Source organism: Halictus rubicundus, unplaced genomic scaffold (assembly GCF_050948215.1).
Source record: "Halictus rubicundus isolate RS-2024b unplaced genomic scaffold, iyHalRubi1_principal scaffold0109, whole genome shotgun sequence".
Lineage (NCBI taxonomy): Eukaryota > Metazoa > Arthropoda > Insecta > Hymenoptera > Halictidae > Halictus > Halictus rubicundus.
Window position 1 is genome coordinate 111,443 of NW_027488650.1, and position 14,310 is coordinate 125,752.

Below are 14,310 nucleotides of genomic sequence, written 5' to 3' on the forward strand. Positions count from 1 at the left end.
GTATCATATCCTATCCTCTATCCTATCCTATCCTCTATCCTATTCTATCCTCTATCCTATCCAATCCTATATCCTATTCTCTATCCTATCCAATCCCCTATCCTATCCTATCCGCTATCCTATCCAATCCTATATCCTATCCTCTATCCTATCCTATCCTATATCGTATCCTCTATCCTATCCTATCCTCTATCCTATCATATCCTCTATCCTATCCTATCCTCTATCGTATCCTATCCTCCATCCTATCCTATCCTCTATCCTATATTATCCTCTATCCTATCCCATCCTCTATCCTATCCTATCCTCTATCCTATCCTATCCTCTATCCTATCCTATCCTCTATCGTATCCTATCCTCTATCCTATCCTATCCTCTATCCTATCCTATCCTCTATCCTATCCTATCCTCTATCCTATCCTATCCTCTATCCTATATTATCCTCTATCCTATCCTATCCTCTATCCTATCCTATCCTCTATCCTATCCTATCCTCTATCCTATCCTATCCTCTATCCTATCCTATTCTCTATCCTATCCTATCCTCTATCGTATCCTATCCTCTATCCTATTAAATCCTATATCGTATCCTCTATCCTATCCTATCCTCTATCGTATCATATCCTCTATCCTATCCTATCCTCTATCCTATCCTATCCTCTATCCTATCCTATCCTCTATCCTATCCTATCCTCTATCCTATCCTATCCTCTATCCTATCCTATCCTCTATCCTATCCTATCCTCTATCTTATCCTATCCTCTATCCTATCCTATCCTCTATCCTATCCTATCCTCTATCCTATCCTATCCTCTATCCTATCCTATCCTCTATCCTATCCTATCCTGTATCCTATCCTATCCTCTATCCTATCCTATCCTCTATCCTATCCTATTCTCTATCCTATCCTATCCTCTATCCTATCCTATCCTCTATCCTATCCTATCCTCTATCCTATCCTATCCTCAATCCTATCCTATCCTCTATCCTATTCTATCCTCTATCATATCCTATCCTCTATCGTATCCTATACTCTATCCTATTAAATCCGATATCGTATCCTCTATCCTATCCTATCCTCTATCGTATCATATCCTCTATCCTATCCTATCCTCTATCGTATCCTATCCTCCATCCTATCCTATCCTCTATCCTATATTATCCTCTATCCTATCCCATCCTCTATCCTATCCTATTCTCTATCCTATCCTATCCTCTATCCTATCCTATCCTCTATCCTATCCTATCCTCTATCCTATCCTATCCTCTATCCTATCCTATCCTCTATCCTATCCTATCCTCTATCCTATCCTATCCTCTATCCTATCCTATCCTCTATCCTATCCTATCCTCTATCCTATCCTATCCTCTATCCTATCCTATCCTCTATCCTATCCTATCCTCTATCCTATCCTATCCTCTATCCTATCCTATCCTCTATCCTATCCTATCCTCTATCCTATCCTATCCTCTATCCTATCCTATCCTCTATCCTATCCTATCCTCTATCCTATCCTATCCTCTATCCTATCCTATCCTCTATCCTATCCTATCCTCTATCGTATCCTATCATCTATTCTATTAAATCCTATATCGTATCCTCTATCCTATCCTATCCTCTATCGTATCCTATCCTCTATCCTATCCTATCCTCTATCCTATCCTATCCTCTATCCTATCCTTTTCTCTATCCTATCCTATCCTCTATCCTATCCTATCCTCTATCCTATCCTATCCTCTATCCTATCCTATCCTCTATCCTATCCTATCCTCTATCCTATCCTATCCTGTATCATGTCCTATCCTCTATCCTATCCTATCCTCTATCCTATTCTATCCTCTATCCTATCCAATCCTATATCCTATTCTCTATCCTATCCAATCCCCTATCCTATCCTATCCGCTATCCTATCCAATCCTATATCCTATCCTCTATCCTATCCTATCCTCTATCCTATCCTATCCTCTATCCTATATTATCCTCTATCCTATCCCATCCTCTATCCTATCCTATCCTCTATCCTATCCTATCCTCTATCCTATCCTATCCTCTATCCTATCCTATCCTCTATCCTATATTATCCTCTATCCTATCCTATCCTCTATCATATCCTATCCTCTATCCTATCCTATCCTGTATCCTATCCTAACCTCTATCCTATCCTATCCTCTATCCTATCCTATCCTGTATCATATCCTATCCTCTATCCTATCCTATCCTCTATCCTATTCTATCCTCTATCCTATCCAATCCTATATCCTATTCTCTATCCTATCCAATCCCCTATCCTATCCTATCCGCTATCCTATCCAATCCTATATCCTATCCTCTATCCTATCCTATCCTATATCGTATCCTCTATCCTATCCTATCCTCTATCCTATCATATCCTCTATCCTATCCTATCCTCTATCGTATCCTATCCTCCATCCTATCCTATCCTCTATCCTATATTATCCTCTATCCTATCCCATCCTCTATCCTATCCTATCCTCTATCCTATCCTATCCTCTATCCTATCCTATCCTCTATCGTATCCTATCCTCTATCCTATCCTATCCTCTATCCTATCCTATCCTCTATCCTATCCTATCCTCTATCCTATCCTATCCTCTATCCTATATTATCCTCTATCCTATCCTATCCTCTATCCTATCCTATCCTCTATCCTATCCTATCCTCTATCCTATCCTATCCTCTATCCTATCCTATTCTCTATCCTATCCTATCCTCTATCGTATCCTATCCTCTATCCTATTAAATCCTATATCGTATCCTCTATCCTATCCTATCCTCTATCGTATCATATCCTCTATCCTATCCTATCCTCTATCCTATCCTATCCTCTATCCTATCCTATCCTCTATCCTATCCTATCCTCTATCCTATCCTATCCTCTATCCTATCCTATCCTATCCTCTATCCTATCCTATCCTCTATCTTATCCTATCCTCTATCCTATCCTATCCTCTATCCTATCCTATCCTCTATCCTATCCTATCCTCTATCCTATCCTATCCTCTATCCTATCCTATCCTCTATCCTATCCTATCCTGTATCCTATCCTATCCTCTATCCTATCCTATCCTCTATCCTATCCTATTCTCTATCCTATCCTATCCTCTATCGTATCCTGTCCTCTATCCTATTAAATCCTATATCGTATCCTCTATCCTATCCTATCCTCTATCGTATCATATCCTCTATCCTATCCTATCCTCTATCCTATCCTATCCTCTATCCTATCCTATCCTCTAACCTATCCTATCCTCTATCCTATCCTATCCTCTATCCTATCCTATCCTCTATCCTATCCTATCCTCTATCCTATCCTATGCTCTATCCTATCCTATCCTCTATCCTATATTATCCTCTATCCTATCCCATCCTCTATCCTATCCTATCCTTTATCCTATCCTATCCTCTATCCTATCCTATCCTCTATCATATCCTATCCTCTATCCTATCCTATCCTGTATCCTATCCTATCCTCTATCCTATCCTATCCTCTATCCTATCCTATCCTCTATCCTATCCTATCCTCTATCCTATAATATCCTCTATCCTATCCTATCCTCTATCCTATAATATCCTCTATCCTATATTATCCTCTATCCTATCCCATCCTCTATCCTATCCTATCCTCTATCCTATCCTATCCTCTATCCTATACTTTCCTCTATCCTATCCTATTCTCTATCCTATCCTATCCTCTATCCTATCCTATTCTCTATCCTATCCAATCCTATATCCTATTCTCTATCCTATCCTATCCTCTATCCTATCCTATCCTTTATCGTATCCTATCCTCTATCCTATTAAATCCTATATCGGATCCTCTATCCTATCCTCTATCCTATCCTATCCTTTATCGTATCCTATCCTCTATCCTATTAAATCCTATATCGTATCCTCTATCCTATCCTATCCTCTATCGTATCCTATCCTCTATCCTATCCTATCCTCTATCCTATCATATCCTCTATCCTATCCTATCCTCTATCCTATATTATCCTCTATCCTATCCCATCCTCTATCCTATCCTATCCTATCCTCTATCCTATATTATCCTCTATTCTATCCCATCCTCTATCCTATCCTATCCTCTATCGTATCCTATCCTCTATCCTATCTTATCCTCTATCCTATCCTATCCGCTATCCTATCCTATCCTCTATCCTATCCTTATCCTCTATCGTATCCTATCCTCTATCGTATCCTATCCTCTATCCTATCCTATCCTCTAACCTATCCTACCCTCTATCCTATCCTATCCTCTATCCTATCCTATCCTCTATCCTATCCTATCCTCTATCCTATCCTCTATCCTCTATCCTATCCTATCCTCTATCGTATCCTATCCTCTATCCTATTAAATCCTATATCGTATCCTCTATCCTATCCTATCCTCTATCCTATCCTATCCTCTATCCTATCCTATCCTCTATCCAATCCTATCCTCTATCCTATCCTATCCTCTATCCTATCCTATCCTCTATCCTATCCCATCCTCTATCCTATCCTATCCTCTATCCTATCCTATCCTCTATCCTATCCTATCCTCTATCCCATCCTATCCTCTATCCTATCCTTATCCTCTATCGTATCCTATCCTCTATCGTATCCTATCCTCTATCCTATCCTATCCTCTATCCTATCCTCTATCCTATCCTATCCTCTATCCCATCCTATCCTCTATCCTATCCTTATCCTCTATCGTATCCTATCCTCTATCGTATCCTATCCTCTATCCTATCCTATCCTCTATCCTATCCTCTATCTTATCCTATCCTCTATCCTATCCTCTATCCTATCCTCTATCCTCTATCCTATCCTATCCTCTATCCTATCCTCTATCCTCTATCCTATCCTATCCTCTATCGTATCCTATCCTCTATCCTATTAAATCCTATATCGTATCCTCTATCCTATCCTATCCTCTATCCTATCCTATCCTCTATCCTATCCTATCCTCTATCCAATCCTATCCTCTATCCTATCCTATCCTCTATCCTATCCTATCCTCTATCCTATCCCATCCTCTATCCTATCCTATCCTCTATCCTATCCTATCCTCTATCCTATCCTATCCTCTATCCCATCCTATCCTCTATCCTATCCTTATCCTCTATCGTATCCTATCCTCTATCGTATCCTATCCTCTATCCTATCCTATCCTCTATCCTATCCTATCCTCTATCCTATCCTATCCTCTATCTTATCCTATCCTCTATCCTATCCTCTATCCTATCCTCTATCCTCTATCCTATCCTATCCTCTATCGTATCCTATCCTCTATCCTATTAAATCCTATATCGTATCCTCTATCCTATCCTATCCTCTATCGTATCCTATCCTCTATCCTATCCTATCCTCTATCGTATCCTATCCTCTATCCTATCCTATCCTCTATCCTATCCTATCCTCTATCCTATATTATCCTCTATCCTATCCCATCCTCTATCCTATCCTATCCTCTATCCTATATTATCCTCTATCCTATCCCATCCTCTATCCTATCCTATCCTCTATCCTATCCTATCCTCTATCCTATCATATCCTCTATCCTATGCTATCCTCTATCCTATATTATCCTCTATCCTATCCCATCCTCTATCCTATCCTATCCTATCCTCTATCCTATATTATCCTCTATCCTATCCCATCCTCTATCCTATCCTATCCTTTATCCTATCCTATCCTCTATCCTATCCTATCCTCTATCATATCCTATCCTCTATCCTATCCTATCCTGTATCCTATCCTATCCTCTATCCTATCCTATCCTCTATCCTATCCTATCCTCTATCCTATCCTATCCTCTATCCTATAATATCCTCTATCCTATCCTATCCTCTATCCTATAATATCCTCTATCCTATATTATCCTCTATCCTATCCCATCCTCTATCCTATCCTATCCTCTATCCTATCCTATCCTCTATCCTATACTTTCCTCTATCCTATCCTATTCTCTATCCTATCCTATCCTCTATCCTATCCTATTCTCTATCCTATCCAATCCTATATCCTATTCTCTATCCTATCCTATCCTCTATCCTATCCTATCCTTTATCGTATCCTATCCTCTATCCTATTAAATCCTATATCGGATCCTCTATCCTATCCTCTATCCTATCCTATCCTTTATCGTATCCTATCCTCTATCCTATTAAATCCTATATCGTATCCTCTATCCTATCCTATCCTCTATCGTATCCTATCCTCTATCCTATCCTATCCTCTATCCTATCATATCCTCTATCCTATCCTATCCTCTATCCTATATTATCCTCTATCCTATCCCATCCTCTATCCTATCCTATCCTATCCTCTATCCTATATTATCCTCTATTCTATCCCATCCTCTATCCTATCCTATCCTCTATCGTATCCTATCCTCTATCCTATCTTATCCTCTATCCTATCCTATCCGCTATCCTATCCTATCCTCTATCCTATCCTTATCCTCTATCGTATCCTATCCTCTATCGTATCCTATCCTCTATCCTATCCTATCCTCTAACCTATCCTATCCTCTATCCTATCCTATCCTCTATCCTATCCTATCCTCTATCCTATCCTATCCTCTATCCTATCCTCTATCCTCTATCCTATCCTATCCTCTATCGTATCCTATCCTCTATCCTATTAAATCCTATATCGTATCCTCTATCCTATCCTATCCTCTATCGTATCCTATCCTCTATCCTATCCTATCCTCTATCTTATCCTATCCTCTATCCTATCCTCTATCCTATCCTCTATCCTCTATCCTATCCTATCCTCTATCGTATCCTATCCTCTATCCTATTAAATCCTATATCGTATCCTCTATCCTATCCTATCCTCTATCGTATCCTATCCTCTATCCTATCCTATCCTCTATCGTATCCTATCCTCTATCCTATCCTATCCTCTATCCTATCCTATCCTATATCCTATCCTATCCTCTATCCTATATTATCCTCTATCCTATCCCATCCTCTATCCTATCCTATCCTCTATCCTATATTATCCTCTATCCTATCCCATCCTCTATCCTATCCTATCCTCTATCCTATCCTATCCTCTATCCTATCCTTTCCTCTATCCTATCCTATTCTCTATCCTATCCTATCCTCTATCTTATTAAATCCTATATCGGATCCTCTATCCTATCCTCTATCCTATCCTATCCTTTATCGTATCCTATCCTCTATCCTATTAAATCCTATATCGTATCCTCTATCCTATCCTATCCTCTATCCTATCCTATCCTCTATCCTATCCTATCCTCTATCCTATCCTATCCTCCATCCTATCCTATCCTCTATCCTATCCTATCCTCTATCCTATCCTATCCTCTATCCTATCCCATCCTCTATCCTATCCTATCCTCTATCCTATCCTATCCTCTATCCTATCCTATCCTCTATCCCATCCTATTCTCTATCCTATCCTATCCTCTATCCTATCCTATCCTCTATCATATCCTATCCTCTATCCTATCCTATCCTGTATCCTATCCTATCCTCTATCCTATCCTATCCTCTATCCTATCCTATCCTGTATCATATCCTATCCTCTATCCTATCCTATCCTCTATCCTATTCTATCCTCTATCCTATCCAATCCAATATCCTATTCTCTATCCTATCCTATCCTCTATCGTATCCTATCCCCTATCCTATCCAATCCTCTATCCTATCCTATCCGCTATCCTATCCAATCCTATATCCTATTCTCTATCCTATCCTATCCTCTATCCTATCCTATCCTGTATCCTATCCTATCCTCTATCCTATCCTATCCTCTATCCTATATTATCCCCTATCCTATCCTATCCTCTATCCTATCCTATCCTCTATCCTATCCTATCCTCTATCCTATCCTATCCTCTATCCTATCCTATCCTCTATCGTATCCTATCCTCCATCCTATCCTATCCTCTATCCTATACTATCCTCTATCATATCCTATCCTCTATCGTATCCTATTCTCTATCCTATCCTATCCTGTATCCTATCCTATCCTCTATCCTATCCTATCCTCTATCCTATCCTATCCTCTATCCTATCCTATACTCTATCCTATCCTATCCTCTATCCTATCCTATTCTCTATCCTATCCTATCCTCTATCCTATCCTATCCTCTATCCTATCCTATCCTCTATCCTATCCTATCCTCTATCCTATCCTATCCTCAATCCTATCCTATCCTCTATCCTATCCTATCCTCTATCATATCCTATCCTCTATCGTATCCTATACTCTATCCTATTAAATCCTATATCGTATCCTCTATCCTATCCTATCCTCAATCCTATCCTATCCTCTATCCTATCCTATCCTCTATCGTATCCTATCCTCCATCCTATCCCATCCTCTATCCTATATTATCCTCTATCCTATCCCATCCTCTATCCTATCCTATCCTCTATCCTATCCTATCCTCTATCCTATCCTATCCGCTATCCTATCCAATCCTATATCCTATTCTCTATCCTATCCTATCCTCTATCCTATCCTATCCTCTATCCTATCCTATCCTCTATCCTATCCTATCCTCTATCCTATATTATCCCCTATCCTATCCTATCCTCTATCCTATCCTATCCTCTATCCTATCCTATCCTCTATCCTATCCTATCCTCTATCCTATCCTATCCTCTATCGTATCCTATCCTCCATCCTATCCTATCCTCTATCCTATACTATCCTCTATCATATCCTATCCTCTATCGTATCCTATTCTCTATCCTATCCTATCCTGTATCCTATCCTATCCTCTATCCTATCCTATCCTCTATCCTATCCTATCCTCTATCCTATCCTATACTCTATCCTATCCTATCCTCTATCCTATCCTATTCTCTATCCTATCCTATCCTCTATCCTATCCTATCCTCTATCCTATCCTATCCTCTATCCTATCCTATCCTCTATCCTATCCTATCCTCAATCCTATCCTATCCTCTATCCTATCCTATCCTCTATCATATCCTATCCTCTATCGTATCCTATACTCTATCCTATTAAATCCTATATCGTATCCTCTATCCTATCCTATCCTCAATCCTATCCTATCCTCTATCCTATCCTATCCTCTATCGTATCCTATCCTCCATCCTATCCCATCCTCTATCCTATATTATCCTCTATCCTATCCCATCCTCTATCCTATCCTATCCTCTATCCTATCCTATCCTCTATCCTATCCTATCCTCTATCCTATCCTATCCTCTATCCTATTAAATCCTATATCGTATCCTCTATCATATCCTATCCTCTATCCTATCCTATCCTCTATCCTATCCTTATCCTCTATCGTATCCTATCCTCTATCCTATCCCATCCTCTATCCTATCCTATCCTCAATCCTATCCTATTGAAGGAACAGGGTTATATAAGGCGGGTGCCTTAGAACGAGTGTTCAAAATCAGGTGTACGTGACTGAGTCGTTTATTTACAATAAAGAGTGATGTCGCGAGAGCGTCCGGGGTGGTTCAACTAAAACCGGCGATTCGCTTAGACTCGCGGTTGAACTGTATTGCAACTTAGCAACGACCGGACTAGACTCTAAGTCACTCGGCGGATACGCGGCTGTGTCTCGACTTCGTGACTTCCGCTTCGCGTCGGTAGTCTCTGCCTTATATCTTCAAAAATGCTTGTCGGCTGATTGGTGGAAGTCCTTGCGGGGAACTTCCACCAATCCGTGCATTTTGCATAACACGCCCACGTTCCACGCCTCTCGTGCGTGAGAAGGGTGAGCGTGTCGTTCTGTTAAAAATCTAATTTTGGTGATGCAGCGGGGTGTCTTCCGGGCCCCGTGCTAAGTGCGGTACGTGACTGCTGGCTTACGTCAACGGGCCCAGCTTTCCCGGGTGATAGAAACCAGGCACGCGTCGCTGGGACACTCTAGGCTGGAGACCCTTAGACTACCCAAAATTTATGGCGTCCACTTGCGCTATTGAGTTCGTCGCTAGGAACTACAAGGACACATCTGTCCGCTAAGTGGCCAAAAACGTTAAAGACGTTTTCTCACAAATAGCGTCTTATGCTGTGCAAACCATAAATCTTTCTTGGTGCTGGTGCGCTGAAGATTTCTCTTCCGGCGCCCCGCTAGCCGCTATATCACCCCCTTACCAGTGCTAACGCTATCCTAACTTAATCCTAATTACCGGGTAATCTATACCTATTCTTATTGTAGCTGGCTATTTACAAAATGTACAATATATATACGACGTGGCAAGGTTGTCTCACGTTCCGACCTGCAGGTAGTCAGGAAATCTAACGCGTCTACCTGAGCGCGTGTGGACAGGTACCTGCGCGGGGGTCGGCTCGGTCGTCGGTTGCGAGTCTTTGTATCGTACGGTCTCGTCACCGTTTACCGTGTACGCGGGTTTAAGGCGGTCAATGGTTACCGTTGTGTCTTTTCCGCGCACTCGAATCTTGAAATTCTTCCCGTTACGCGAAATAACTGGGAAAGGTCCTTCGTACGCGTTTTGCAATGGGGTCCGCGTTGCGTCGGTACGAAGGTACACGTGGGAGGCGGTCGCTAGGTCTTTGTAGACAAACACTTTGTTGCCACCATGACGCGATCCCGGCACCGGGCGAACGTCGCGGAAGTGTTCGCGTAACTGCCTCACCATGCTCGCGGGGTCTTCGTTGCTCGCCGTGTTGGTAAAAAATTCGGCAGGTAGCCGAACGCTCTCGCCATAGACGAGCTCTGCCGTTGATGCCAGCAGGTCGTCCCGATACGCTGCCCTAATACCTAAAAGTACTACGGGCAACGCATCGGTCCAACGTTGCGTGCCGTGGCACTTTATGGCAGCTTTGAGCTGTCTATGGAAGCGCTCGACCATGCCGTTTGCCGCCGGATGATAGGCTGCAGTTCGAATATGCTTCGCGCCTAATAAATTGCTCAGGTGTTTGAACAACTGCGATTCGAACTGCCTACCCTGGTCCGTTGTGATCCGGATGGGGGTACCGAATCTAGCCACCCATCCGGCGACAAACTCTTTCGCTACCGTTTCTGCCTCGATATTGGCGATCGGAAAGGCTTCGGGCCAACGCGTGAAGCGATCGACGCATGTGAGGCAGTATCTTTTGCCGTCTGATATCGGTAGCGGGCCCACCAAATCGAGATGGATGTGCTCGAATCTGGCGGACGGCGCTTTGAATTCCGATATCGGGCTGAAGACATGTCTACTCGTTTTAGCGCGCTGACATTCGGTACAACTGCGAGCCCAGGCGCGACAGTCGCGTTCTATCGACGGCCAAACAAATCTCTGTTTGCAGAGTTTCGCGGTGGCCTTGATACCTGGATGGGCGCAGTTATGGACAGCTGAGAACGCGTGTCGGCGAAACGGTGCTGTTACGAATGGGCGCGCGACATTCGTTGACACGTCGCAATAGACTTCGACGTCGCTGTCGATTAATTTGACGCGCTTGAGCGTTAATGAGGTGTCGGACGCGGTTAAGAACTTGTCGACTTCTTTGTCGTTTTCTTGCGAACGAGCTAATTCCGCGTAGTCTATGGTCGACGCGATGGATTCGATTCGCGATAGTGCGTCCGCCACCTCATTATCTTTGCCGCTGATGTGCCGAATGTCAGTGGTGAACTGGCCTACGTAATCCAGATACCGAAACTGTCGAGGGGAACATTTGTCGGATCTCTGGTTGAACGCGAAAGTCAGAGGTTTATGATCGGTGTATATCGTGAACGAACGACCTTCGACCATATGTCGGAATTTCTTAACCGCTGTATATATCGCTAGAAGTTCGCGATCGTATGCGCTGTAGTTACGCTGTGCGGGCGACATGGATTTCGTGTGGAAGGCTAGTGGCCTCCACGAATTTCCTTGTCGCTGTTGCAGCGTTGCTCCGATCGCGAAATCCGACGCATCCACCATAATCGCGAGTTGCGAACGACTCGATGGATGCGTTAGTAGCGTAGCGTTGGCAAGTGCATCTTTGGATGCTTGAAACGCTGTTTCCGCTTCACCTGACCATTGGATCGGGGCGTTGCCTTTCGCCGTCCGACCGCTGAGCAGGTGGTGAAGCGGTGTTTGTACAGCCGCGGCGTTAGGTATGAACCGTCTATAAAAGTTTAACATACCGAGGAACCTACGGAGCTGTTTCGCGGTCTCTGGTTTCGGAAATTCGTTTATGGCCTTTACTTTTTCAGGTAGAGGTCTCGTGCCGTTGCCGTTCACAATATACCCGAGAAACTTGACTTCGGTAGCGGCGAATACGCATTTGCTCGGGTTGACGATGACACCGTACTCGTTAAGCCGCTCGAGGAGTTGACGCAGATGTTCCATATGCTCGTCTTCATCGACTGACGCTACTAGAATATCGTCTAGATACGCATAGCAAAAATCGAAACCGCGTAAGACGGTGTCGATGAAGCGTTGAAACGTCTGCGCCGCGTTGCGCAAACCGAACGGCATGACGGTGTACTCGTACAACCCGAACGGCGTCGTTACCGCGGTCTTCGGAATATCGCGAGGGTTTACCGGTATCTGGTGGTACGCGCGGACCAGGTCTAACGTAGTAAACACTGTCTTCCCTGCTAATGTTCGCGCGAAGTCCTCGATATGTGGTATGGGATACCGGTCGGGGATCGTGCGAGCGTTTAAGGTCCTGTAATCGCCGCAGGGCCGCCATCCGTTGTCCTTCTTCTGCACCATGTGTAGGGCAGAAGCCCACTGGCTTTTAGAAGGACGGATGTGACCCCGAGATAACAGTTCCTCGAACTCTGCGCGAGCGACCTTGTACATATCGGTGGACAATCGGCGGGTCTTACAATACGCGGGGGTGCCGGGAGTCGTTACAATATGATGTACAACATCGTGTTTGACTTGCCTAGGAGTCGCTGTGGGTCGGGTCACGTCGGGAAACTGGGCTAGCAGCTGGTGGTAGCGTGAGTTTCCCGCGATGGTCCGGATGGAGTCCGTGAAACCCACGACGGTGCGTCCCGTTGTCGTCCGTGATGTCGTCTGGTCGATCAGGCGTCGTCGCCTGAGGTCCACCAGTAGTCCGTAGCGCGTGAGGAAGTCGGCGCCAATGATGGGTTTTCCCACGTCGGCGATGATGAACCTCCACTGGAAGGCCCTCCGTAGTCCCAGGTTGAGGTCCATCACGCGGATGCCGTAGGTGCCGATCGTCGATCCGTTTGCCGCAACCATCTCGTATGACGTCTTGCTGACTCGGCCTTTGACGAGTGTGCGTGGATACACGCAAAGGTCCGAGCCAGTGTCGACGAGGTATTCGGTCTTCGTCACTTTGTCCGTGACGAAGAGGCGGCAGGTGGATGTTCCGTCACTGGCTGCCGCGGTCAGTGTCGGAGGGACTCGTTTCCCGCATACGAACACGGCTGGCGGCATTTGGTGGACTCCTTCCCAAACCTCTGGTGGTACCAGCAGACGTTCTCCGTCTTACCCGATGACCTGGACGAAGACCGACTCCGTCTGGGCGTCCTGCTTCCCTTGTGACTGCAAGGTCGGGATGTTTCGGCGACTCGAAGCTCCAGTCTCTCCAATCGGTCGATCAGGAGTTCTGCCAGGCGGTCGGACTGCGTTGGGGCCGACGTGCTGGCTACCTGGGTTGGCTGCACCTCCGCGTGGATGTGGTCGGCTATCTCGGCCAGCTTGTTTAATGGCAGGTCTGACTGAGCCGAGACGATCGCTCTGGTCACGTTGGGTAGTCTACCTGACCACAGGGTCCGCAGGAACTCGTCGCTGACTGTGGTACCTGCGAGGTTCCGCATATGGCGTAAGAATTGCGACGGGGTTCGGTCGCCTATTTCCTCCTGCTCCAGCAGCTGTCGAATCCTTTTCCCTTGGGTCGCCGACAGCCTCTTTAGTAGTTCGGACCTTAGTGTCCCGTATTTGTTGGCCTCCGGTGGGTTTATAAATATATCCTGCACCTCCAACGCGTATTTGGGTTCGAGCTGCGACAGTATATAATAAAATTTTGTCGTGTCAGCTGTAATCCCGTTTAGGGCGAACTGTGCTTCGATTTGGCGGAACCACAGCTCGGGTTGCTCAGGCCAGAAGGGTGGGATCTTGATGGCGACCTTGCTGACTTCTGGTGTCGTTGTCGCCATTTCAATAACACTGCACTACACGCACTTCGAGAGAGAAAAAATATGCGCGTGATTCGACTCAGTCACCCTGATCACGTCGGGGTCACCAATGAAGGAACAGGGTTATATAAGGCGGGTGCCTTAGAACGAGTGTTCAAAATCAGGTGTACGTGACTGAGTCGTTTATTTACAATAAAGAGTGATGTCGCGAGAGCGTCCGGGGTGGTTCAACTAA

At 44.5% G+C, this 14,310-nt stretch overlaps 1 protein-coding gene across 1 annotated transcript in view; it reads right to left on the reverse strand.

Annotated features, from left to right (window-relative positions):
* LOC143363740 (uncharacterized) overlaps nucleotides 1-14,096 on the reverse strand; it is a gene marked incomplete at its 3' end in the record, with an annotated part of 113,995 nt that extends 99,899 nt beyond the window's left edge. The window contains exon 1 of the mRNA XM_076804280.1: nucleotides 13,454-14,096. Within this exon, the coding sequence (XP_076660395.1) occupies nucleotides 13,454-14,096 (643 nt within the window). The remainder of the gene's footprint in view (nucleotides 1-13,453) is intronic.
* Between the last annotated feature and the right edge of the window lie 214 nt (nucleotides 14,097-14,310).